The sequence below is a fragment of the Ochotona curzoniae genome, unplaced genomic scaffold, assembly GCF_017591425.1.
Source record: "Ochotona curzoniae isolate NIBS_2020 unplaced genomic scaffold, NIBS_Ocur_1.0 contig_1014, whole genome shotgun sequence".
NCBI lineage: Eukaryota > Metazoa > Chordata > Mammalia > Lagomorpha > Ochotonidae > Ochotona > Ochotona curzoniae.
Genome location: NW_024464920.1, coordinates 15,696,957 through 15,719,979, shown reverse-complemented (window position 1 = coordinate 15,719,979; position 23,023 = coordinate 15,696,957). Strand labels below are relative to the sequence as shown.

At 35.3% G+C, this 23,023-nt stretch overlaps 1 protein-coding gene across 3 annotated transcripts in view; it reads left to right on the top strand.

The window, feature by feature from the left end:
- TMTC3 (transmembrane O-mannosyltransferase targeting cadherins 3) overlaps window positions 1-21,773 on the top strand; it is a 41,443-nt gene extending 19,670 nt beyond the window's left edge. For all 3 annotated transcript variants that reach the window (XM_040981068.1, XM_040981077.1, XM_040981086.1), the window contains 6 exons: window positions 832-952; window positions 2,246-2,357; window positions 9,403-9,506; window positions 11,976-12,145; window positions 14,462-14,688; window positions 16,931-21,773. In XM_040981068.1, the coding sequence (XP_040837002.1) occupies window positions 832-952; window positions 2,246-2,357; window positions 9,403-9,506; window positions 11,976-12,145; window positions 14,462-14,688; window positions 16,931-17,742 (1,546 nt within the window). In that variant the 3' untranslated portion in view covers window positions 17,743-21,773. The remainder of the gene's footprint in view (window positions 1-831; window positions 953-2,245; window positions 2,358-9,402; window positions 9,507-11,975; window positions 12,146-14,461; window positions 14,689-16,930) is intronic.
- The last annotated feature ends 1,250 nt before the right edge of the window (window positions 21,774-23,023 follow it).

Genomic DNA, 23,023 nt, shown 5'->3' with positions numbered 1-23,023 from the left:
TCTTATCTGCCTATTGCTGACAAGAAAGTTGAAACTTATACAGGTCACCTCAGTTTACCAAGATCACACAGCCGGTAATCAGCAGTTTTAGATTTTTTGCCTGGCTGCATCTAATTGCCAAGTACTTTCTGATCCATACTCTTGTTGTAGTTAATTGGATCTATCGGTGATGACTTAGTAATTAAGATATTGTCACTCATGTAGGAGACCTGGGTTAAGTTTCTGAGCTGTGACCATTAGGAGCATCTAAACAATGAACCAACACGTGATAGCCTTCTGTCTCTCTAAGAAATTGAACAAAAAAAAAAAAAAAGAAAGAAAGAAAATATGTACTGAGCTTAACAGGCTTTCTTGTTCTGTAAGTAGTAATCAGCTTTTTACATAGCATTCACCCTGTAGGCGGTGTTATGATCTGCTGACATACTTGGAAGGTACAGCAGAATACAAATAGATTATTTGGAAATACTGTACCATTTTATATAAGCATCCTGTGCATCAACAGTTTTTGGCATTTCCATGGTGTCCTGTAACCAGTCTCCAACAGATACCAAGGTTCTGCCTGATAATATAACACAAGTCTAAATTTGAAGGTCTTACTGAATTCTTTTCATTTGCAATTAAACTGGAATGCTTGTTAAAATGAATTAGAATATGTACAGAACATCTCCTTATGTAAATGCATACTAATAAATTTATGCAGAAAGTAAACTCCAAAAATAAATAAGTCAGACTTAATGTTTAAGAACATTTAATATATTTCTTACTTTTGAGAACAAAAGTAACTTTTTTAATGTAGATTTTTGTTTTGTTTTGCTTTTTTTTCTCTTACAGTGTATTTAAAAAGCTTTCCTGGGTTTTTCTGTCCGTGGTGATACTCACTCATGCCTTAAAAACCCTTCACAGAAATTGGGACTGGGAATCTGAATATACATTGTTTATGTCAGCCTTGAAGGTGAAGTATTACTCAGAATGAAGTAAAGTGTGTCACAGTAATTTCTGATAGATGTTTTAAGCTGTCTCACTGCATTTGTAATTAGACACTTAAATGTCAACATTAATGAAAGTCAAACATTAATGAAAGTAATTGCTATTTTATTCAAACATAAGCTCTATCTGCGTTCAAAGTATATGAATAATTTCCTAAATACTTTATAAAATGACTTCAGAAATGGAAAAATGGATGCTTAATTTGGTGCAATTTTTCATAATACACAATATTTTATGATATTTTTAAACACTGCCTTATATGTTTGTTTGAATGTGTAAATTGATAAAAAATGTTTTAATCAGAATACCAGAAATTTTTTTCTTAGTTTGGTTTTTCTTTTAAGATTTATTTTACTTATTTGAAAGGCATAGCTACAGAGAGGGTTTTGGGGAGACAGCCAGAGAGGTCTTGCAGGCTTCAGTGGCTAAGGCTGGGCCTACCTTCAGCCTGCAGCCAGGACTCGGGTGCAGGTGCCTGATGACTTGAGCAATCTTCTGCTTTTCTAGGTGCTGTCATAGGGAGCTGGATCAGGAGAAGAGTTAGCTGTTAATTGAACTGGTGTCCATATGAGATTCCAACATTGCAGGCAATGGCTTTACTCATTACACCACAATGCTGCCCCCTACACGGATTCTTAAGATGCACATTATTACTTTCACTTATCCCTGAAAAAGAGTTTCAAAAAGCACAAAGTACTAAGCATTAAAATATTAAGGTATCCAGTTTAAATAGCAGAGTGTTTGTCTCAGTGATTAAACCACTTGGGATGTCCACAGCTTCTGATCTCAATTCCAGCATCCTGCTGGTGTACATGCAGGAATACAGGTGATGGCTCAAGTACATGGGTCCTTTCTACCCATGTGAGACAAAGGGATTGAGTTTCCGGGTCTTGCCTTCATTGTAACCTAACTCTGGCTGTTGTGGGCATTTGATGATTAAAGGCAGGGAAGATCTCTTCCTGCTTTTCTGTGTACTTTCATCTGCCTGTTTTTTAGATAAAACAAAAATAAGTAAATGTTTCAAATGATCTTTTTAAACCTTACCCTTTAGTATAAAAAGAAAAATTATGTGCAATTAGACTGTTGTGATTAGACTGTTAATTTCATAGGGTAGGAGGAAAAATAAATATGGCTCCTTCCTAACCTTTTGGAACATCTGAGAGGAATATACTGTTCCTAACAGGTTACTCAATAAATGTCTGTGAACTGAAGCCCATTTATTTATTCTAATTCATTTCTATCTGTACTTGTATTTAAGGTAAATAAAAATAATGCCAAATTATGGAATAATGTAGGTCATGCTCTGGAAAATGAAAAGAACTTTGAGAGAGCTTTGAAATTCTTCTTGCAGGCCACCCATGTTCAACCAGGTAAGCATTACTAATAACAAATTAATGAAGAGCTTATTTTTTTTAAGAAAAAAAGTATTATTGTTAGGGGCAATTAGGTAGAATTAGTTTGCAGGATTTATTCCAAAAAACTTAAATACTAGTGTTTGATAACTTGACTCATTTAGGTCTGGACTCTTTAAAAAGCCACTTTTTTCAGACATAGGAGGTTTTTGTTGTTGTTGTTGTTGTTTTTTAAAGCATACATGTTGGCATAAATAATCATTTTTGGTAAAGTAATAAGAACCGAAGCCTGATGGAAGTAACTTTAAAAGAGTGGGGGACGAGTAATTGGAGACAGTTAATACACAGAACTCTTTAAGATATTAATAAGAAGTGTTTTGGTGCAAAGCAAGTGGTCAAGAGAGAAAATAGGATAACAGTGTCAAGTATTTTTAAGGTTGAAAAGGCAAAGAATACGTAAGTCTAGTAAAAGTGAGAAAAGTAATCATGGAGGATGGCTGGACAAATTAACCAAGTCAGAGCAGATAGATGGTATCTGTTGTACAAGTCAAGGACTTAGAACTGCCATTCGACGTCTGATAACAAGGAAAGCATATTATATGAGCATGAACAAAGGCAAGTGAATAAATGAAATAGAAGCTTCTGGAGTTGCTTTCTGTGCTTGTTTTCTCAGTGAAATGCAAAGCAGAATCAGTAGAGGGTAAGAGGTGGGAAAACATTACTTCATAAACTTTATTGTGTGTATTAATGAGTATTCTGGTGTAGATTTAGAGCAGCTTCTGAAATTATGAATCTATTATAAGCTCATAGATGATGCTCAGTGCAGAGGTAATGATTGGGAAAGCAAAGATCTGGTAAATTAAGAGAATGTATAGATTGGAAAGATATTATTTCAAGTAGCTCCTTTGCCCTTACATGAGGCAATCATACTTAATGTAAAACTAATCCAGGTGATAAGGTTATGTGGTTTTTTCCTGCTATTGCTCATCCATGAATGTGATGTATGGGGAGCTTGGTAAATAAGATGAAGATTTTATCAGATGTGTATTATCCAGCAGGACATGACTGTGGGGATGATAATGATGAGATGTAGACTCCAAGCTGGGTAAACAGCAATGTCAGGATGGAAGAAATGGTTGGAGTAAGTTATAGCTACAGCAGCAGTAATTTTCTTGAGAAGTATAATTGGCATTGCAGGTGCATAGAACCGTGTGGCAGGATATGTGCCAAACATGGCCCTTACCCTCCAGATGCCATCTTTGCTTTCCATTCAGAGTAGCAAAATCAAAAACCGGCTCCCACACATCACTTGCTGTCCTTGGAGGGAGGTAGAATTGGTAGGCACTGCCCCACTTTTTTTCTCATAGACAGAACTGTGTCCACTTAATTAAGTAGTTAAGACAGGGAAGATGAGATTCGTTAGAAGAAAGATCAGTATTAGCAATTAGTGGGATTATCAGAAGCTGAAATAATAAGGAATATTGGATAATGGAGTTTAGTGGCCTGAGGTTCAGAGAAAAATTAAAAGGATTGAGAATTATCTGAAAGTGACAGTAAAGGTCAAGAAAAACATCTTCTCTTTTTCCAGGCCCATATTACACAGGAATAGAAAAAGAACAGTATCAGCATATGGAAAAGGCACAGGGTAACCTTGTCTTTAAAGCAAACCCAAATTTTAGTTAGGAAAGGCTAAAGAGAAGAATTTAAAAATAACAATTGGCTTTTCCTACTTTACTCGCTTAGTCCTTCATAAAGATCAGTTTTCTTGGAGTACAAGTTATGTCCTTATCCCTCTGCCTCTATTCTTCCTTGAATTTAGAATTTCTGTTTTCCTCCTAATCGCTTCCTCCTAATCACCATATCCTAATCATCTTTTACAACCCATCTCACATGGCTTCTCTTCCCAAAAGTCATTTTCTGTATTTCTGACTAGGAGTGTGTGTTATTCATCTTTAAAATCCTTTGCAGTTTCCTCTATATCTTTTTCATAATGTATGCAGTTTCTTAATTATTGCTAAACTAGCTCAAATGTTAATTTATTATTCATTTAAATTATGAAGCTCTCATGGAAAAATGAGTATCTGTCCTTTATCTGCTATGGCATCTAATAGAATTTTATGTCACTAATATGATAATTTTAACTCATTACTTTATTTTTTTTTTAAGATTTAATTTTGTTTTCATTACAAAGTCATATATACCGAAAGGAGGAGAGAGAGAGAAGATCTTGCATCCCATGATTCACTCCCCAAATTAGTGCAACGGCCAGTGCTGAGCCAATCTGAAGCCAGAAGTGAGGAGTTCTTCCAGGTCTCCCATGCAGGTACAGGGTCCCAAGGCTTTAGGCCATCCTGGACTGATTTCCCAGGCCACTAGCAGGGAGCTGGATGGGAAGTGGGGCTGCTGGGATTAGAACCAGCACCCGTATGGGGTCCCAGTGTGTGCAGGGCGAGGACGTTAGCCACGAGGCTGCCATGCCGAGTCCTATTGTGAGCATTTATATACCTGTATGTATGAATATTGGTTTTCGTTTCTCTAGAGTAGTGAATAGCATGGTCATATAATTTATGTATACATAATTGTTTTAAGATTGCCAAGTTTCGGGCCTGGCGCGGTGGCACAAGTGGTTAAGGTCCTCGCCTTGCACGCCCAGGATCCCATATGGGCGCCGGTTCTATCCCAGCAGCCCCGCTTCCCTTCCAGCTTCCTGCCTGTGACCCGGGAAGGAAGTCGAGGACGGCCCAAGGCTTTGGGATCCTGCACCCATGTGGGAGACCCGGAAGAGGCTCCTGGCTTCGGATTGGCATAGTATCGACCCGTTGCGCTCACTTGGGGAGTGAATCATCGGATGGAAGATCTTCCTCTCTGTCTCTCCTCTCTGTATATCCGCCTTTCCAATAAAAAAAATAATAAAAATAAATCTTAAAAAAAAAAAAAAGATTGCCAAGTTTCTTTCTGCAGAATGTATCTTATTTTACGTTTTTACCAACAGTCCATGTTGTATAGGAGCACTCCATGTGTTTCATGTTTCTGGGTCTTAAAAGATGACTTTAGTTTTATATCCTGAAAAACTATGATTAACAATGCTGTTGTGTTTTATGTTGTTGATGACGGGTGCTGAGGAGGGAAGTCAAGAATCCTGCATTTTCTTACTAGAAGTATAGCTGAAGGTAGGTTCCTTTCCTTTGTGTCTGGAGACAGGAGATGTCAGGACTACATAGAAGCATTTGGAGTAGCAAATAGGTGGTATTTTAACTCTGCAGAAGTATAGAATTATATCTGTAACATTTTAAATTTTTTTGAAAACTTGGAAAGCTTTTGTTGGTTACTTATGCTAACCATATAAAATATATAATTTTCATTGAATAGGCAATATGCATGTCGTATAGATGACCCATTGATTTTGGTTATTTGTTTTGAAGGTTGCAACTGTTTGTAAACACTTATGAATTCAAAGGTAGACTTTTCTCATCAAACACCAAAAAGATCCAGGAATATTTTTCTTGCTTTATTTCATTTTTATCTATATTTTAAATGTCTGAAAGTAATGCTTATAGATGTTCCTGAACTATTCTTGTTGAGGGCCAGCTCAGTGGCATCCTATATAAGCACAAGGTGGTATCCCAGATGCCCCAGTTTGAGTCAGGTTTCTGCTAATGGCCCGGGAAAGCAGTGGAGGATGGGACACTAAACCCACATGAGAGACCCAGAAGCTCCTGGTTCCCTGCTTTGGATTGGCCCAGCACTAGTATAACAGCTATTTTGGGAGTGAACCAGTGAATGAAGATATTTCTGTCTGTCTCTGTCTGTCTGTCTCTCTCTGTAATGTAATTTCCAAATAAAAGTAAATGAGTCTTTATAAAAATGTGTTTTTATATAGGCAGTGTGGGACTAGAATGTATTGGAAAACAACACAAATGGCTGACTTTCATCAATGTACACATACTTCATATTTTGGTGGCTGAAAGATTAGACAAAAACTGTTACCTGATATTTGCCAGTTCCTTCACATATGCATTTGTAGATAGGATGGGTGAGATCATATGACATAATAATGTGTCTAATAGCTAAAATTGTTTCAACGAATGAACTGTCAAGGTCATCACTGTGTCCAGCACATTAAGCCACTGCTTGCAACATCCTCATCCCTTAAGAACCCCAATTCCAGTCCTGGTTGTTCCAGTTCTAATTAAGCTTCCTGCTACTGTGCGTATGTTAGAGATAGAGGTGTCCAAGTACTTGGGGCCCTGTCACCATATGGCAAACCTGGATGCAGTTAGTCTGGTCCAACCCCACCATTGTGGTGAGTTGGGGAGTCAACCAGTGGAGGAAGATCTCTCTCTCTCCATAGCTGTGTCTTTCAAATAAATAAATCTTGAAAGTGAGAGAGGGCAGGAGGGAAGGGAAGGAGATTGGGTAGACAACAGGAAGAGGGTGAGAGGAGAAAGGAAAACTGATTTCAAAGGAATGATAAGTGTAAGTTATCATAAAATCAGATTTTTCCATATCATAACTATTGTAGGTAAACCTTATCATTCCTTTGAAATCAGTTTGGTGCTTTGTGTGTAGTTAAAGAAAATTATTTCTGATAGAGGTTCGTGAAATTAAAATGCAGTTGTTTTCCCTGCCATCTTCTGAAGTCTGTCTCTGAATTAGTTGGAAATGAGGAAGAAAAAACTAAACAACTGTTTTACAGGGAGGCTAAGGAAAAGTACAGATTTTAACAATAGGGAGATGAGTTATTGCAGGATAATAGCTTGAACCATAAGTCCTTAAGTGAGAAAAGGGAATGAGATTAATTGCAGTCGGTTACTTTTGGACACGAGGTGTAAGAGGGTGTGTGTGCACACAAGTATATCTTCATATGAAACACATGCACACATTTTACAGGTAAGTTCATAATTTAACAGTATTTAACAATTTAACAGTAGAAGTTAGTTCCCTACTGATCTCTTGTTACCCTGGTGAAAATAAGGAAATATTTGAGTTTTGAGGAAATAAAAGGAATGGAACACAGAAATTAGAAGTCAAGAAAAATGTGTTGATTGAGGTAACCTAGTTGACTGAAGTAACATAGTACTGACATACTAGAGTACATTTGAGATGTGAGGTTCTCATTTACATTGAATTACAGGAAGATTTTTTTATTCTTGCTGCTTGATTTTTAAATAGCCTGCCCAGGAAAGCAAGCTTATTCTTCATAATACTCTCTAACTCTTTGGTCAGTGAAATATGGATTTGGGCATTTTGCCTTCTATTTTTAACCCTTATTCAAAATCAGATTTACCTTAGAAGTAATATTACTTCACCCTCTAGAATCTTGAGAGTTTGTACCATGCAGATATTTACTTTCTGTCTTTGTTCTTTGAAAATGAAGGGTTGGTTTATTCTAATGTCTGAAGTATTCATTAATGACAATATCTCCTGGTCATATTCTAAGAACTTGATTCCAAGGAATAGTAATTGTATTATTACCTTTTATCTAAGTAGATAATATCCTTCTTTCATAAGTTTTTATAACCTGATTTGAGTGTTATTTAAAATAATCAGCTGACATAATTACAATCTTATTTATTTAAATTTCATTTTTCTTCCTGAACTTTTATTGTATATATTTTTTTCAGGGTCTAGCTACCTTAGTTTCTCCTAAATAATTTTCTAAATTCTGTAACAAATGATATGAATTTATCTTTCATAAAATCTGTTGTAAATGCAAGGATTTACCTTTTGTAATTTTAGACATCTAGTAATGCATTGGTTTTTCCCTCTGATTTCATATCTAAAAACATGTTTTTGCAGATCCGATTTTTAAAGATCATTTGATCGAGTTGGATGGATCTAAGGTGTCTTGATCATTGGTAAACTATAAGTGTGTTCTGATTGTTAGCCAGGAATAGGAGTGGCCTAGCCTAACCATTTTGTTTTTGTTTCCTTGGACCCATCCTGTCTCCATGAGGCACAGCAATGCTTCTAAAAATACTAATAGACCACCTTATCCTCAGTCTTGTCCCTTCCTAATTCTCTGACGAAATCTGTACTGCATCTTTCAATTTTTGTGCAGTGCACACAGTTGCCAGCCTGAAACATAATGTAGCAAGATCTTAGGAGTGTTACTCTCCTCCTAGGAGAATGCCCAAGACATATATACTTGGCCCTTTTGTGTCCTGAGAATTACAGGCAGAGAACTATTCCACAGTTGCAAAATCATCGATATCACAGGCAAGTAGTAACCATAATTTGAAACCTTGTCATGTCTGTTAGATATTCATGTTGAGTAAAAATTGTCTGATTTAAGATCTCCCTTCATTCTATATGTATTCTATACCTTTGAAATATGTAATAGTGTATAATGAGTCCTTATTTTTTTTCTATTTTTTTTTACTTAAATATATTCTTTTCCATCACCAGATTTGATTTTCCACATCAGAAAATGATACTTAATTTCTGCCGTTATTATAGATTTTTAAAACCTTAAATAAGTTAAGCAGTAATTCATCATAAATAAGATTACTGAGAGTCTGTTATGTTCTGTGAGGTTCACATTCACAAACATTTTCAAAGCACTTTTTCTGTTTTGTTTTGTTTTGTTTTGTTTTGTTTTACAACCCGTGCCCCTATGATGGTGCCTTTCTGTTTGCCTTATCATTTTAACTAATCCGAGAAATATTCCTTTTCACTTACAGAGATGAGCCATGCTTTTGAGTGGATTCCAAAGCTATGAGAGTAAAGAAATGCAAGCAGTCCTTAGGATAGCAAAATATACTGAAGAGAAATGATACAATTTTCTTCATTATCTCTTTCTGTTTTTATGTCTTAGCTGTTCAAAGATCCATTCAAGTGGTTGTTCTGTGTTATTTGCCGTCCACATAGTGCTTTAAATAATTTTATTATAAACCATTGGTTGTAATTATACAAGTTATATTAGTAGAACTTAAGAAAGTAGATTCTGTTTGCTGTTTTTGCTTTTTTTGCCTACTGTGTTTCTAAGAACGTACCCTCTCAGTAGTTCACATTGAGTATTACCTAGAGTATTTGCCAATGATCTCCTTTTTTTTAATTTCAGATGATATTGGTGCCCACATGAATGTAGGAAGAACTTACAAAAATTTAAATAGAACCAAAGAAGCTGAGGAATCATACATGACAGCTAAGTCACTGATGCCTCAAGTGAGTTGTCTTAATTCATGTTCTGTGTGGTGTCTGTTGGACTACATTGTCTCTGTCCAAAAAATAGGAAAAATATGTGGGATGAATTTAGTTAATATATCCTTCCATATTGTGTCCATCAGTTGTTACATTATGACACACGCACAAATTCAATTGAAGTTCTGAACAAGCCTTTACCAGCTAGATATGTGTCATCAGTTAAGACAGTTTAATCTGGTTGTATTTTTTTCACTTTTAATAATACTGAATCGTGGTAATGTAAATAATAACTCTTAGTTTAGTACATTTTCTAAAAGCAAGATTGGACCATATGCTGTCTTGAAGAATTAACTCAATCCTAAAATATTGCAATTAAATTACATTCATTACAAGCATTTTTTAGTTATAACTTCCAATGTTTGTTACAACTTTGGATCTATATATGTCATGTATATTAATATTCACTTGACTGAGTCATTTAGTTAGAGAATTTTAATTTCCCTGCTTAACCAGACAAGTTTGTAGTGTAAATCTGCAATAAAATTGACTATCATTGTCAAAGCCTTATATAAGTTGACAAAGTTACAGAAGAAATACTAGACTGAGGACAGGAAATCTGAATTTAATTTTTGTTCTGATGTACTTACTGAGACACAATGACCTCTGAAAGCTTGATTTATCTGGCTTCATAAAAATATGGGTGTTAAAAAAAAAAAGCTACTGCCGGAGTCCAGCTCCAGCTGAGTTCGGAGCTCAAGAAGGGTGTGTGAAGTAGGTGTAGAAAGAAGAGACGGACCACTACAATTCCAGCATCATTGTGGACCACGCGAGAAAGCTGTCCGCTTTATTTGTACAGAAGCAGTACACAGTCTTTTTTTAGGGCATTTTGACATAGCTTCAAGGGGGGCACAATTTACAACCGCTTGAGAGGCGAGTGAGGGTGGACCCTACATTCTTTGCTTATCTCGGCTTGCCAGCCCCTACTTATTTCCCTCAAGTCTGGGTCCCATCCTTGGTGCTGCCTGTGACAACCAGACCCCTACCTTGAATTACACATGGGAAAAGGGCTGAGACCTTGGTTTATGGGGATTAGGGTATTGGCACTAAAGGTCATTAGGTTTGCAGGCCCACGCAGTTTGTTAACTAAGCAAGAGTTACAATGACGGAAAGAACTGCAATTAGCAATGAGCCATGTTTACTCCATTTAGGTTTCTGCTCTACAATGGGCAAGTAAATGTTCCCAAAGATAACTCTACAGATAGTTTCACCTTAAGACAGGGCATTATCCATTCTGATGTTGCATCCAACATTTTCTCAGTGGACGACACATCTTATTCAGTAATACATTCCTACTACAATTCTTATTCTACAACTTATCCATCACTTAATGAGAGAAATACATTAAAAGAGAAGAAATATAAAAATCTAAGACTAAAGTTTCAAACATTAAATCCCTCTACAACTGCAGGCTCTACAACCTCATAAATGATCAAACAATAATCAAAAGTATACATGATGTTAGTAAAGTCACCCTATTTCCTCTAGTTAAAAAATTATGAAGGCAGCCAAAGCAACTACATTTACTATGTTCTAAAGAGTTGAGAGTTGCAAGGACAGGCTAACCTTTAAGGTCACAGTAGCTATATTTTGCCATAGCAGGATAGCCTTTAGGATCACAGTAACTATATTTTTGCCATAGCAGGATGGCCTTTTGGGGTCACAGTAATTAGAACAGGATAACCTTTAGGGTCCCAGTAACAGGATAGCTTTTAGGATCCCAGTAACAGGATAGCTATATTTTTTGTCATAGCAATTTCAACCCATACTCCGATCACTTCCATTAGTTTGTGAAACTCTTATCAGGCCATTTCCCAGAAAGCATGCTAAATATTTGGGCCAGATCTCAGAGCAGTGGTTAGGCACACAATAAGGTGTCTGGAAACAGCATGGGTTTAATTGTATTCCTGTGCGCAGTTAAAGGCCCACTCACCAAGACATTATCAGTAACATTAACTTTTAAGCTCATGTTGGTTGTAAAAGCCATCTCACAGGGGCAAACTACGCCTAATAGATTGCAGAAATCTTAGTGGGGTGGTTGAGTGTCCATGCAAACAGGGGGTGAGACTGCATCAAGGTGGTCAGAGAGAAATCCGCCGGGCCCTGCCAAACAGCTGTAAGCTCCCAGGCCCTGCCAAGCAGGGGAGCTGTTCTCTTCACACCTTCGTGTCATTAACACCTACTGCACGGACACCAGGAAGCTACTAGCAATCAGTTGACCACTGTGAATGAAAAATATAGCCTGCAGTGTCGCTGTATACTTTATCTGAAAACTAAAGATCTTTCTTTTACATTTTTATGATTTATTGCAGTAATAAAACGAATAGTATAATCTTATGTTCTGTGTCATTTTAAGTAAACACTAAGAATACGTAATTTTTATTTTTTTATACCAAAATACAATGTTAGGAAAATATGTTTTCATCCAAACAGATAATTCCTGGTAAAAAATATGCAGCCAGAATTGCCCCTAATCACCTGAATGTGTACATCAATCTGGCCAACCTGATCAGAGCAAATGAGTCCCGACTGGAGGAAGCAGATCAGCTCTACCGACAGGCCATCAGCATGAGACCCGACTTCAAGCAGGCCTACGTGAGCAGGTATCGGTTACATTTTAGTTGGTTTTAGTTAATTATAGGAGGCTGAATTTGCGTCTGCATGTACATTTTGCCCATTTTGAATTGACTTATTTTTCTTTTAGTGATCTTCCTTGCCAGCCAAGGGCATGGAAGGCCATAGCTTGTTTTAGACTAATAGTTAATCACTTGAAATTCACAAAAGATTCCCTCGTTTGTTATAGGTAGTAGGGCTTATTTTATATGGATGAATAGATAGATAAGGCTTCCGTTTTTCTATTTCATTTTCTTATCACTAAGATCATTTTTCCTACTTAAAGTATCTGAGACTTACACTTTGTATTAGTTATATATAATGTCTAACTCCCGAGCTCTCTTAAGTAGATTTTCAGAATTGACTGGTTGCTGATGTTATCTCTTCAGAGAAAGCTTACTTGTTAGCAAAAGTTTTTTGACATGTATTTTCATTTCTATTTGTACTTTTTTAGTATATCATTTCTATTTTTAATGTTATCATTTGTATTGTATCTGAGGCAAAAATGTATGAAACTGTTTTGTAGCCTGATACAGAAATTTACTCACAATTTATTATGTCCATATGTGAAACAACATTCAAATCTTTTAGATTACATTTATTTTAAATTGGATGTTTCCTTTGTTAAGTCTTTTTTTTTTAAGATTTATTTATTTTTTATTGGAAAGTCAGATATACAGAGAGGAGGAGAGACAGAGAGGAAGATCTTCTGTCTGATGATTCACTCCCCAAGTGAGCGCAACGGCTGATGTTATGACAATCTGAAGCCAGGATCTAGGAATTTCTTCCGGATATCCCACACGGGTGCAGGGTCCCAGAGCTTTGGGCGTCCTCGACTGCTTTCCCAGGCCACAGGCAGGGAGCTGGATGGGAAGTGGAGCTGCCGAGATTAGAACTGGCACCCATACGGGATTCCAGCGCGTTCAAGGCGAGGACTTTAGCTGCTAGGCCACGTCGCCGGGCCCGCTTTGTTAAGTCTTAATTGCAGTCCATTAAGTTTAGCAGAATTACATCCATAAACAAAATGTTTGAGATGTTAGTACATAAAGATTGTTTAAATCTGCACATGCAAAAGTACATATGGACAAAAATTCATACTAAAAGTTTCAGTAATAGAAAATTAATGTTCCTTTGATTTTACTCCTGCGCTGAATCCTGCAGGAAAAGTAGTAACATCATATAGTAACTTTGATAGTATCTCTACTTAAATGTAATGTACGCATATGTCATGGTTGTTGTTGTTTTTTAAGATTTATTTTTATTAGAAAGTTAGATGTACAGCAAGGAGAAAAGACAGAAAGATCTTGCATTGGTTGATTCACTCCCCAGGTGGCCACAATGGCCAGAACTGCACCAGTCCGAAGCCAGGAACCTGGAACTTCTTTCTGGTCTCCCACGTGTGTGCAGGGTTTAGAACTGGTGCCCACAAGGGATCCTGGCGCATGCAAGGCTAGGACTTTAGCCAGTAAGCTACCATGCCAGCCTCGTATGTTTTTAATGTATTAAAAGATTTATTTTGGTGTAAATTTCTTAAATTCATGTATATTTTGTATGAATATACACAGGAAAATATCACTTCATAAGAAAATTTGTAAATGTTTCTTAAGAAGGCTAACAAATAACATCTTTTTAACACAGAATATTTTAAGTTCAGTAAGACAAAACAGAACCATATTACAAAGCTTTGCAAGCAAGTTTCCAAGCCAGTTCCCAGTTGCTCATATGTTCCACAAACCTGTCTGTAGGTGGCACTAGTGCTCTCCCTCTTGATTTAGCTTTTAACATTTAAAGGAATGATCATTTTGTAGGAATGTATTTCAAGACTAATATTGGAAAGGATTGCAAGTTTCATATAATCTGCGTTTTTGCCCAGAGACTTTTATATAGATTTTAAGTTGAATTTTCCTATTATGTTATATATATTTTTCCTTTTTCAAATGTTGTTACTTCATCACATGACAAATTCATTGATTTTTTTTTCCTCCCTGGGTAGTGGTAACTTTAAGATACACTCAAAGAATGTATTCTCCTCTTTTTTAAAAAAATAACTCCCCACATCTTAATCTCTAGAATTTTGCATGCTTTTTTCTCTTTTTAGCAATAACGGAAAATATGTCAAGTCAAATTTGCTGGACTAGGAAGTTCCTAGTTAAGAATAGTTGGAAAGTTATTTCTGAAAGAAAAAAAGAGTGCAAGTTAAAAAGAAAAAATAAGCCATGAATAAATGTATGACATTTGTCAAAAATGGTGTCCACAAATTGGCATGGTAGTGTTGTAAGTAAAGCTTGTGTTTTATTATTCCACAGAGGAGAGCTGCTTTTAAAAATGAATAAACCGCTGAAAGCAAAGGAAGCATACCTTAAAGCACTGGAACTGGACAGAAACAATGCAGATCTCTGGTACAACCTGGCAATTGTATATATTGAGCTTAAAGAACCGAATGAAGCTCTAAAAAACTTTAATCATGCCTTAGAACTCAATCCAAAACATAAGCTAGCATTATTCAACTCTGCTATTTTAATGCAAGAATCAGGTAGGTGTTCTCAAAATATTTTCTTATCTAAACAAATTGTAGTTAAGAATATGATAAATTTTCAACTTGAACTCTTTTACCCATAGCAAATATTTTATGGAAAGATAATTTATAGCATGAATGTACATAAATTATTTATAGTCAAGGCATTTAAATACTTAAACTCTTTTCAAGTAACGTGAACTAGTCTGACATTACTAGTTCTTCTTTCTTCTGGTATGCATTAAGACCACTTTTTCAGAGAGTTAACAGCACCTGTTTAATTACTCTGTCATATGCACATAAGCATAAAATAACTTCTTACATATAAATTTACTGTCCAAATAATATGAGCTTATGAAATTTTTCCATAATCATCTCTAACAAGCCAAGAGAATGTCTTTAAAAAAAATAGTGCTTTTTAAGTTATTTTCCTTTGATTTACATTGAACACTCCCCAATGTGATTTTATATTGTTTATAAAATTTTTTAAGGTGATTATGATTCTCTATATTTACTATTTTAAATTATTCATTAGTTATTGTTGCCAGCCGCATCTGTATGTACTGGCCACATGCCGTACCCAAAATGGCGCCGGCCGGAAAAGCCACACCTTGGTTCCTGGTGGAGAGTTACATAGCTTTCGCGGTACTGCGCGCAGTGAGCTGAGGCGTGGCCGGCGCATGAACACTGGGACTGACGAATCCAGTCGCCCAGGACCCTGCGTAATCATGACGCCGACCTATCATCGGCGGAGGCGGGGCCAGTCAGCACATAAGAGCAGACAGCCTGCCAGGGTCGGAGCCCTTTCCCTCCTCATCTTGGTGCGCGCAATAAAGATTACCGCAGAAGACTTCACTCGCGTCTGCCTCTTATCATCGCCGGACGATAAGAAACGTGGGCGTGACAAGTTATGTTTCTCAAACCTTAGAAAATGAACAAATAATAAAATAAAGCTTCTTTGAGCTGCAGAGAACCTTTTAGTTTTGGGGAACTTTTTGTTTTTCTGCTTCATAGATTAGAGAATGAGAATCAGACCAAACGACAACTCAACTTCAGAAAGTGGTTACTTGAGTAGGTATTCCAAGATTAAAAACTGAAGCTAACTGATTCTCAAATTTCTTGTATTAATCATTCTGTCAAGAAAAGAAAAAAACCTATCTTTTCAAAACCAGGATTACTGTATGGAGAAGTTAGTGTACTTTTATACAGTTGTAACCATCAAAGATGCTCATTGTGAAAAAAAAAAAAATCAGTCTACGATGCGTAGTTGGAGAACATGAACATTTTGTTTCTTAAATGCTAATAGTTCTATTTTGCATGGTGTATTTTTGTCATTCAAACATCCAGAAACTTTGACATAACATACCTGACATAACATACCTGACTTAGAAGCAAACATTTAGCCTAGCAGGTAAGATGTCTGTGTGCCTCTGTGCTCCTGACTTATTTCCTGATAACACAGCGAGGTATAATGAGGACTTACATGGTTGAGTTCTGAACACTCATGTTTTGACCCAACTGTTGGTGAGCCAAACAAAGATAACACATCTGTTCTTTTCCCATACCTTCCTCTTTGTCTCATTACCGCTCAAAAAAAACTTTGTAATTTTGAGTATTTGCTTATCTTATAGTAGTCAGTACTTGCTGTGCTTCTAGACATATACCATGTAATCTTTAGGAAAAATCAGCTGTGAACCCAGAGAAAGTAATGTAACTTGTTCACTGAATAGCTGTAATGTTAACAGAGTCAAGGTTAAAACTATGCCTTTATTGGTAAATCCCAAGTCTCCTCTTCTTACTTTAAAATTGTATTTATTTATTTTATTTGAGGAAGGGCTCCCTCACATCTGCTGGGTTACTTGTCACATTTCTACCATAACCAAGACCAGGAGTCAGAGCTGGAGCCAGAAATCGGAAATTCAGTCCAAGTCTTTAGGTTCTCCTTACTTTTTGTCTTGTTTTAGCTATTTCTAATTAGCTTTTAAACTGTTAGGAGATATTTCTCCACTTTCAGTGTCTGAATCACTTTTACTGCTTTAAAGGAAAAGAAATGGGCTATTATTTCAGTGTTTCAGTCAGCTTATCTTTCCCATGAGGTCTGAGATTTTTACTGGTTTTTTTTTTTTATCTGTAGAATTAGTAATGCCATCTTTTTGTAATCACACTAAATTATTGAAAATAGTTTTGTTCCTCAGACTTTATTCACTGGCTGATAATTTTTTTTTTCCTTAAAAACTTTTTCCTTAAAAACTTTCCTCAGGTGAAGTTAAACTCAGACCTGAAGCTAGGAAACGACTTCTGAGCTACATAACTGAAGAGCCACAAGATGCTAATGGGTATTTCAATTTGGGAATGCTTGCCATGGATGACAAAAAGGACACTGAAGCAGAGACTTGGATGAAGAAAGCCATAAAGTTACAAGCCGACTTCAGAAGTGCTTTATTCAATCTGGCTCTCCTGTACTCTCAGACTGCAAAGGAATTACAAGCTTTGCCAGTTCTGGAAGATTTACTGCGATACTATCCTGATCATATCAAGGGTCTCATTTTGAAAGGAGACATTCTGATGAATCAAAAGAAAGATATACTTGGGGCAAAAAAATGTTTTGAGAAGATTTTGGAGATGGATCCAACTAATGTACAAGGAAAGCACAATCTTTGCGTTGTATATTTTGAAGAGAAGGACCTACTGAAGGCTGAAAGATGCCTGGTGGAAACGTTGGCCTTAGCACCACATGAAGAATATATTCAGCGCCATCTGAGTATAGTCAGGGAGAAAATATCCTCATCTGGTTTTACAGAACAACCAGTAACTGGTAAGGTGTCAGATACAGTAGAAGGAGATAAAATTCCACCTGAAAATGTGAAGAAAATCAATTCCGATTCCAAACCAACACAGATAGGAAAAAAAAGTGATAGCAAAAGTCAGTCTAAATCAAATAAACAATTAGGAAAAATTGTGGAGAAAGAGATGCCCCAAAAGCCAACAAAAGATATCAAAGAAATTGAGAAGAAAAGAGTGGCTGCTCTAAAAAGACTAGAAGAAATTGAACGGATTTTGAATGGAGAATAAACGTTGTTCCCATGTGGCAGTGATGTCGGAGAACTGTAAACGTCGGGATTGCGTTTCTGGGAGTTCTGAAAAACATCAAGGATACATAACAGTCTGTCATGAGCTGCCTCTTTGTAGCCTCAAGATAAAATTTTTGTTAAAGGCCTTCCTACCCCAGGAAATATATTAAGATAAGGCAGAAATTTTCAAAGTTTTGGTGAATGTAGCAGAAATACTGTTACAGGTGGAAAATCTGTATATTTTATTATAGAAGAATGTTTTTCCTTACCAAATATTCCTTACTACTGTAAAAAATAATTTCATGTCTGAATGATAATCCTTGATGGCAAATCTAACGTGTACTGTCTTATTCTATGAATTCCCTGCTAATCTACATCATTTTTCCCTTACCTCCTGAGATTTCTCTGACTTTGGATTCAAAACACTAAACATGTTTTTTTTCTTCAGTATTTCCTTTTAAACCAGAGATTTAGCACTATGGAAAAATTCTAGCTTTCTTTATATTGTGTTCTTTCATTGACTTCTACAAGGAATGCTGGATGAAACATTTTGAAAGAAATCATGTGATACGTTAGCTTAAAAATATGTTTTCATAACTTCATGCTGCATCTTTGCTCTGAAATGCAATTTTTGACCAGGTAACATTTACACATATACACACACACACGTAGTTACACATTTCTAATGGTGCTCATTTATTATTATTATTTTTTAACACGTTGGAAGTGTCACATGAACCACATAATCATGACTTTATTTTTTTGGCTTTTGCTGTCCAAACTATGCATGTTTCTTAGAGCCATCCTATTGAGAAGTCCTTTTAACTCTTTTAATTTATAACATAGTAAATTTCTGTTTCATCTGACTATTAGTTCTCGCATTGTATTTGAGTTTAATTTTATCTTTGCAGAATCACACTTTAATTCCTCTTATATACTTTAAGCCACTAAATTCATTTCTGTTTAACAAAAGGTAAAATAATGTGAAAAATTTATTTTTAAAAAATTTAATTCATGGAGTATTGCTATGGAATGTATTTTATGAAATATTTATTTTGACTACTGAGCTTTCATAAAAAGTTTAAGCTATTTTAATTCCATCAGTGTGGAAGGCAAATTGCTATTACATTTTCCTATGTGTGTATCATTTTTCACTTTAAGTCCAATTTAAAGATAATTAGCCTCCTATAGGATTAGTAAATTTTTCAGTTGGTTCTGGTGAATCTAAAGTTGAATGATATAATAAGTTGAAAAGTAGATACAGCTTGAATTTGTAGCTTAAATTTGGTTTTTTTCTTGAGTTGGAATACATTTTAAATGAATTTTGTAATACTAAACTTGGTTTTAATTCAAGCTATAAAATTCCAGTATCACTCTGGGATTATACCTAATTTCTAGCTACATAATAATTCAGAAACTGTATTTCTCTTATTCCTTTGAGATAACTAACTTCTAATTATGTATGTTTCAAAAATCCTGTTCCTGCAGTTTTTTTAAGAAGTGTTTTATAAATAGGTCAAAAGAAACATGGTCTGTATTAAAGACCCATTGTTACTAGGTTCCCTGAGGATCTGTCATAGATTTTTAGGCAATTTAAAACAAGCACTGATACCAGTGGGAGTTCATCCTTAGCCCAGGAGATTCTGTTAAACATCAAAGCAATACCTAATTTCAATTATTAATTATGGTTTTTATGACTCTATATAAAGTTGAGAATACCTCATACAGTATAACTTGAAAAATGAAACTGTTCCTTATGAGTTTTATATATGTGTTGAGAGTGATCTTCTTTGCTGTACTCCAGAGGACCAGGTAGAAAAGTACAAAGTGATCTGTAAAGACAACAGACCAAAATGAAAGTTCAAGTCATATTTTAATGGAGTGATATGAGTATTCCATGATAAGAGTTATGTATTAGTGTTATCCAGTGATTTTTCTAAGAAGAAAAATTATCTTAGCAGTTGAAATAGTGCCTGTCACTTTTGAAATGCTCTTACATCTTATTAAATGATTTATTTAAATTAAAGCTGTTCTGAATAATCAATAGCTTAATATTGATAGTGAGTCAGTGATTCTTAATTCATTCCATTACCAGAATTCTGATGAGGGATCCCTTTAGTATGCACACTGTCGCATTTAAAAAAAAATCTGAATTTCTGGTATATGGAGCCATGCTTTGTTTTTTCTAAAAGGTTTATGAGAAGTTCTAATTTGAAGTCATAGTTGAGGGGAATGGGATACACTAATTCTAAAAAACAAAAATCCTTTTATCTTTTCTGTTATCGTTTTAAATTTAAAATAGAATCCAGGTGAGTTTTGTTGGTTTAATATTTTACTAAGAAATAATCTCACAATTAATGTTCTTTGGAATTTGAGATCTTAGGTTCCATCAATCCAGTAGCTATTATTGCTATAACTGTAAATTCAAAATAAAAATTTTATTCAAACTGTTAAGTAAAAACAACATTCTTTTCCCCTCTGTGGGGCTGCCTTTTTGAAGACATGAGGTAGAAGACCTATAGGTCACTAATCTGTGGCGAGGAGTTGTGAGCAAATATAAGTTTGGAACAGACTTAATTCATGTATGCTGGAGACTGAATGGGTACTGTTTACTTGTAAAATGTCAAGAGTACAAGAAAAGCTTTGACAATCTCCAAGGGGCACTGGTATGTTACTCCCTCAATGCTTCTCAGAAGGTGCAATTTAAGTTTCTGAAATTGCTCTTATGTTTATTATTATTGACATTCAAAAGTATAAACTGTGGTAATTATTCCAGTGAGTCATTTTCTGGAGTTGTTGACTGGGAGAATTAAAAATATGTATTTTGTTATTTTCTGTTTACTTTTATGTAAATATTTTGTATGTGAATTGCACAACTCTAATAAACCTCATCCCTTCCATTCCATCTGATTTGAACTCCATGTTATAGAATCTAAAGATGCTCTAATGAAAAATACTAAGACTATAGATTTTTATGTCAATTTATACTTTACAAATGCATATATTTGTCATATTTATTTTTTAAAACCTCATAATTGCATAACTAAAAGATTTTAAAATAAATGCCCCAAAATCTGTGGTACTTTTGTCCAAAAGCTTACCTGTTGGAAGCTGTCAGCCATTTGTGTTAAGGGTTCATAAGAGAATGGTTTAAAATTGTATGCATTTTACATTATATAATGTCTGTTTTTAAATATTCAGTATTAAACCGGTACTTTTCAAGCTCTGACTTGCTTTTTAGTTTAAAAAAAATACAAATGCCTGGCATATAGTGTTAGCAATTATCTGTGAAAGGTGTACATTTCTATTAGTTCCTTGTGATGTGTTTTCAGTTATGAATGACAAACTAAGAAAATGTTCTCATCTCCCTGAATTCAAATCCCAATATCAACTATGGTGTGACCTAAGGAAGTTTTTTTAAAGCTACACGGCCTGAATCATCATCTACAAGTTGTAGAAAACACTTTTCTGGTAAAGTTCCTAAGAGAATCCGTATATTGTTTATTACTTAAATTGCTAGAAATTGTTTAGAGCAATCCTTATTGTAAATAAGTTATTTACTGATAGCATAAGGTTAAGTTCTTACACAGGATGCGTATGATTTGACTTATTCATGTGCTGACATAATGTCAGTAATGATGAAAGAGCAGATGATTCAAAATTTATTGTCAGTGCTTGCTTCTTAGCTGTCTATGCCAACAGGCATGTTCATAGAATAAAATATGAGAGGTTCTCAAAATGTTCATATAAAATACATATTTTTAAAGGAATCTTCATGAATTTCAAAAATTTTTTGGCCAAAATGTAATAGTAGACCTTGCAAGTTTCCGATGTGATTCCTTGCACTAATATGGTCTTCCTTGAGATGCTTGACAGGAGGCTGTACGTGAAAGAGCACATTAGGCAGTACTGCTTTAATAACAGCAAAGCCCGGAACCCCAGAGTTCATTTTCATTTCATGAGGATCACATGAAGATCATTTGGAGAGTCAGTGGCCTGGATTTACATGAGGACAGACAGAAGGGTAAGGTACCTTAAAAAAAAGGGGGGGGGAGGGATGGAGGTGAGCAAAAAGTTTCATTTTCTTGACTTCTTCGCCTTCATTGGTTGTTTCTCAAGCTGATATTTCATTCCCCAATAACTTCCTCATGCAAAGCATTACCATGACTATATGTAATAATAAAATTGGAGAATTAAGCTAACATATATGTCTAAACTCAGACATTAGAAACTAAAGTAATCTATATATATGTTTATGCTTCTTACACTGACAAATTGATAAAGGAAATTAAGGTATAAAAATGATCGCACCGAAAGCAAAGTATTAAAGGCAATGAATTGTTATGACACATATGTGTTGCTTTATTAAAAGGGTGATCATGATTGGTTGACTTCTAAAGTCCACAATGAAGTAATCCTATTTCTACACGTTATAATGACTGAAATTTCAAAATCTCTTATGTAGATATGAAGTAACTGACTCCAATACATTACTGATACAAAGTAAGGCAACCACCTTGATCAACAAATTTTTTTAAGTTTCTTCTTAGAAAAAATATATATATGTATAAGTCTTGTTTATGGAAATCAAACATTCATATGGAAATTTTGTAGATTAACCAAAATTTGAGGATGTGATTCATATTTGTGTGTTATATCCACAGAAGAATGTTATGAGGCTCTTACAAAAAGATTTTGAAATGCTTGTGTAGTTTTAGGTGATAGTTGCCATTAACTGTATGAGAGCTTGTGTATAAATACTAAGCATCCTTACTCATAGTAGCACAGAACTGGAAAGAACCCACGGGCCCTCAAGAGGTAAATGGATAAATAAGTTATGATATTTTCAAGCAGTAAAACACATAACTATTAGAATTTTAAGTGGATATTCTCCTGCACAGGCAAAGCCAAAGCCATACGTGATAGTACTTTTATATATGAATTATTTTATATAAAGTCCTAAGCAAATTATTCTTAAGTGGAAATCTAGAATTTCAGTAGGCAGGCAGTAGCAGAGGCACGTGAGTGAGCTTTTTGAAATAATGATAGTACCCATGATCCAGTAGTTCCTCGCTTGTGTATGTACAGAAGGAAATACATACATGTGCAACAAAAGTATTTTCAAGGCAGAATCAAGATAGAATTTCTGAATGATAAAATTGAATAGTTGACATTTCTAAGCCAAGTGCTAAAGGAGATGTTGGTTTAATTCTTCCTGACTCGTGAGAACAGACAAGAAAGAAGAATTCTTAAGCATAAAGAAGCCGGAACTAAAAGACTTA